The sequence below is a fragment of the Sinocyclocheilus rhinocerous genome, unplaced genomic scaffold (genome assembly GCF_001515625.1).
Source record: "Sinocyclocheilus rhinocerous isolate Xijiao unplaced genomic scaffold, SAMN03320098_v1.1 scaffold6137, whole genome shotgun sequence".
Classification (NCBI taxonomy): Eukaryota; Metazoa; Chordata; class Actinopteri; order Cypriniformes; family Cyprinidae; genus Sinocyclocheilus; species Sinocyclocheilus rhinocerous.
Window position 1 is genome coordinate 10,697 of NW_015647109.1, and position 4,624 is coordinate 15,320.

General features: G+C 38.1%; 1 protein-coding gene across 1 annotated transcript; it reads right to left on the reverse strand.

Annotated features, from left to right (window-relative positions):
* Positions 1-499: 499 nt before the first annotated feature.
* Positions 500-4,488, reverse strand: LOC107708865 (oocyte zinc finger protein XlCOF6.1-like). The gene is made up of 3 exons (XM_016513232.1): positions 4,414-4,488; positions 2,617-2,813; positions 500-1,523 (listed from the first exon to the last, which is right to left on the reverse strand). Exons 1-3 carry the CDS (start codon positions 4,461-4,463, stop codon positions 574-576), a joined length of 1,197 nt encoding a protein of 398 aa, XP_016368718.1. The 5' UTR covers positions 4,464-4,488; the 3' UTR covers positions 500-573.
* Between the last annotated feature and the right edge of the window lie 136 nt (positions 4,489-4,624).

The window sequence follows — 4,624 nt, forward strand, 5'->3', positions numbered from 1 at the left end:
GGATTCTTTGATGAATAAAAAGTTAAAAAGAATAGCATTTATTCAAAATATAAATCTTTTCTAACAATATAAATCTTTGCTATCACTTCTTAACAATTTAACACGTCCTTGCTGAATAAAAGTTTGAATTTCTTTCAAAACAAAGAAAGAATAAAAATGTACTTACCCCAAACTTTTGAACGGTAGTGTATATTGTTAGAAAAAATCTATTTTAAATAAATGCTTTTTAACTTTTTATTCATCAAAAAATCCTGAAAAAAGTATCACAGCTTCCAAAAAAATATGAAGCAGCAACAGTTTCAACACTGATAATAAATCAGCATATAGAATGATTTCTGAAGATCATGTGACACTGAAGACTGCAGTAATGATGCTGAAAATACAGATTTTAATGTATATTAAAACGTAATATTATTTCACAATATTACATTTTTTCCTGTATTTTTGAATTAATAAATGCAGCCTTGATGAGCAGAAGAAACTCCTGTAAAAACATTCTGATTTCAAACTTTTGAATGGTAGTGTACCTTAAGTCTTCTCACAATATCACAATAAATATCCCCGTCCGCACTGTTATTCTGGCAGAAATTCCACCTTTGATTCAATCGGCAGTGTTGCACCTGAGGACGAGCTCTGTTCATCCGGAGGCCTGAAGAAGAACTGCGTCAGCTTCGGACAGCTCTGCTGCTTTAAATGTCTCAGCAAATGGCTGAACTGACTGAAACTGCCTCCACACGAGGGACACTGGTAGGGCTTCTCTCCGGTGTGAACGCGCTCGTGTTTCTTCAGGTTTCCGGACTCGGCGAAGCTCTTTCCGCAGCACGAGCAGGTGTAGGGTTTTTCTCCGGTGTGGGTCCTCTGGTGCATCCTCAGCTCGCTGGCTCTCGTGAAGGCGCTGCCGCACTCGGAGCACACGTGAGCTTTCACGCCCGTGTGCTTCTTCTGGTGGTCTTTAAAATAGCAGAGCCACAAGAAGCTCTTCCCGCAGAAGGAGCACACGTAGGGCCTCTCGTTGGTGTGGATCCTCAGGTGTCTCTTCAGGTGCGCCGCTAGAATGAATTTGTGTCCGCACTGATCGCAGCTAAAGGGCCGCTCTCCGGAGTGAGACAGCAGGTGAGTCTTCAGACTCGTGGCGTGTGTGAAGCTCTTCCCGCACTGATCGCAGGAGAACGGCTTCTCTCCCGTGTGGATCCGGATGTGATCCGTGAGGTTGGCTTTATGCGTGAACCTCTTCCCGCAGTGCTGACACGCGAACCGTCTCTCTCCCGAGTGAATCCTCATGTGATCCTTAAGGTTTCCTTTATGCGTGAAGCTCTTCCCGCAGTGAAGGCACGCGTAAGGCTTCTCTCCGGTATGAGTCCTTATGTGATCGTCAAGGTGACCTCTCTGTCTAAAACTCTTTCCGCAGTGAGAACAGATGAGCGCTGTTTTCTGCGTGCTTTTATTTTCAGTGTCTGAGCTACTTAAGATTGCACGAGGTTCCTCCTCCACTTCATTCAGCTCGTGACTTTCCTCTTTCACCTCTGAAACGAACACAGAAAACATTTAGTGCATGCAGTGTGCTCACAATAAAAACTCTAACAATAGAAAGTGCACTTAACCTGTTTAATCCCAAATTTTACTAGCCCTTTGAAATAATCAATAATCATTTTTTGAAAATTTTAAAGTGTGTGGTCACAATTAATGTGTATACTTAATTAACATAATTCTGCAGTCATCAGAATTTTTATATATCTCAGCCCAGCTATTCTAAACTGTTTCCTCACATTCTAGGGTTAGTATTATGCATAAAAACCCCTTATACAACACTGATATGAATACTGAGATAAAAGACCATCAACGTATTTCAAAATTGTTACTTTATTGTAACATATATCATAAAACTGTTACATTAGTGCTACTAGTATTACAACATCAATATTGTAACTTATTTGTAACATTTGAATTTAGTGCAACATTTTACTGCAGCCTTCACTAACAACTGCTACTGGATTTATATGTAAACCTAAATGCACTGTTGTGACCATCATCATGTTTACTCTATTCTATGACCACACTCAGCAAAACTGAATCATTGTGAATTCATGTATTAATACTAGACACCTTAAATATAATGTGTACCAAAAATCTTTATGTTAACACACGTTACTGGCCTTTTGTTTAGCATCATCTTCTCACGGCGCAAACAGGAAGTACACTGTTCTGATCATGTGACACTGCACATATTTAATTGAGACCCTTTATTTTTCCATATTTGCAGGAAATGCACTAAAACACCAGTCAGTGACATTTTTAGAGCTTTATAAGTGAAAACCTTCTTTATTGTGACCGGTGGGATTAAATGGGTTAAAATACCTGTATGACGCACTTAATTAGTTGGAAAAAACTTCATGCAATCACATGCACTTTCCTTATGCAGCCAAAGAGACGCTGGATGGCAAATTAACCTTTCAACCCTCCTACACTAGATGGTTGACTACATAGTGTATAGCACATCAAATTGGGACACAGCTTTTATGTATGTAGGCATGTTATTCTAATATGGTGCAACATCAACAGACAGCATAATATTACATATATGATTTATATAAATGAGTAACACAATCGGGGACCAACCTTTTTGCTCCTCGGGGTCATCCTTTAATATCTTGAATGGTTCTGGATCACTCACGTCCCCAATCACTACTCGGACAAACTCCATCCTTTCAGTAGTTTGCAGTGATTTCTGCCTGTTGGCCTCTTCAGCTGTAAACGCCTGATTCGCTCCCAGCTGTGGGAGGAGCTTCACTGGAGACGTCAATCCAGATCCAGATCTGACAAAAGAAAACAATCAGTGCATCTTTTAGTAATACTGCAAAATTACAATGAGTTTTATTCAACTGTGTTAAACACTGACTTTTGTCTTTTTATCGCAAATCCATTATAATTAAAAGGACAGACACGTAACTGGAATGAAAAATCATCACAATGCAAAAGCTTTAATGCTTCTAACATCTGTCTTCAGCATTTTAACCCTTTAAATTTCACAGTCCCACCGGTGCACTTTTTTCGTTGTGTTTTTTCCCCGTCACATATTTATATTATATATATCAATTTAGAAATCGGATATTGCGTAACCATGGAAACGGTACTTTAAACTTTTTTTGCAGTCTCCTCCCCCTAAGTGGGCGGTGTCGAGTGTCACATTACAAAATATATTTTACAATCAAAACTTTTTATAATCTTGACAAAATACATATCATCCAAAAGGTCTTAAGATTCAATATTTGGTGGTTATTTTGTAATATTAGGGCCTTTCGCACCGCGGGAACCTTTTCATAGTACCAGAACTAATTGTGGAACTACCCACTTTTTGGCGTTTTCGCACCGCCGGAACTGGGTGCGATTTTAGTACCGGACTACCTTTTTCTAGAACCAAATTAGCTCCTACTCCGGAGCAGGGTCTAACCAGCACAACTGGTACTAATCGCGACGCAAGTAGACATTGATTGGCCAAACGCATATGAAAACAACCCTTTAAATGGTACTGGGAAATAGTTCGCGCAAAATCGTCCCAGTACTTTAGTACTGTACATTTAGTTCTGGAACTAAAGCGGTGCGAAAGGCCCTATTCACAGAGAAATTTAAACATTTGTGACAGAAAAGTGCATAAAAATTTTTTTTTTTAAATCTCACAGGAACCTCAATTTTTTTTGTATCAACTTCAAATTTGGAACATAACTTTAGACACAAGGCTTTAATTTTACAGCAATTTCAGAGTAAAACCTGTTGTGAAAAATATTTATTTTAAATAAAATTTAAAAAATAGTAGTGTATTTTCTTTAAAGTAGATTTAAACTTCTATAACTTTTTGATACTTTCATGTTTTGAAATGATTCCACTTCTGCAATAATCTGCTGATTGTCTTCGTTAAAAAGAGTCCAACCTTAGGTCTGTATTACAAATTTAAGTTTGGATAGTGCACTTTCACGTCTATGTTAAAAAATGGGGCTGACAGTTAAGGGGTTAAGTACAACAGAATATATTATTTTTTATTATGTGGTATAATATGAACTATACACGATGACAGGTTGGAGTCACATCCAAAAATGCAATTCAATGCTTCACTTGCAGAATAAAACTATATATATAGTGCCACAAGGATAGAGAGTGTAAAGACTGATCTTAATAATAAACGCTGCTGTGTAGATTAAGCGCACATTCGTTAAAGATTCGCTTCATTCTTGACGTCAACAGGCCTCAAACCATTACAGTAACACAGTCCGCGATTAACCACATCCACTACACATTAAGGCAAAACTGCTTCAGTAATATTCCGTGTTATTAACAGCACATTTGACAAAACTTCAAAACACCTTTAACGTTTAATTTCGTTTAAACACACGAAACACTGAAGCGCCAGAAACCACAAACCTTTCCTCAGCGCACGCAGCACGCAGCACGCACCGTCCCCGTGACGTCATGACGTCAAGCTAAAATAAAAGTCTCTCTCGTTCAAGAGCAAAAGTTGTTTAAATCTTCGTTATGTCCTCTTCAATTCAAATCGTTAGTTTCGTCCCTTAGACTTAAACACAATAATAAAAAATATCAGATTTCTTCATGATTTTATTTAAACGTGTGATTT

Bases quoted from the DNA above. Each gene is read 5' to 3' on its own strand.
- LOC107708865 (XM_016513232.1), bottom strand. From the start codon at position 4,463: ATGACGTCACGGGGACGGTGCGTGCTGCGTGCTGCGTGCGCTGAGGAA. The intron at 2,814-4,413 runs GTTTGTGGTTTC...TTCTTTTGTCAG, and splicing joins GCTGCGTGCGCTGAGGAAAG to ATCTGGATCTGGATTGACGT. The intron at 1,524-2,616 runs GTTGGTCCCCGA...TGTTCGTTTCAG, and splicing joins TGACCCCGAGGAGCAAAAAG to AGGTGAAAGAGGAAAGTCAC.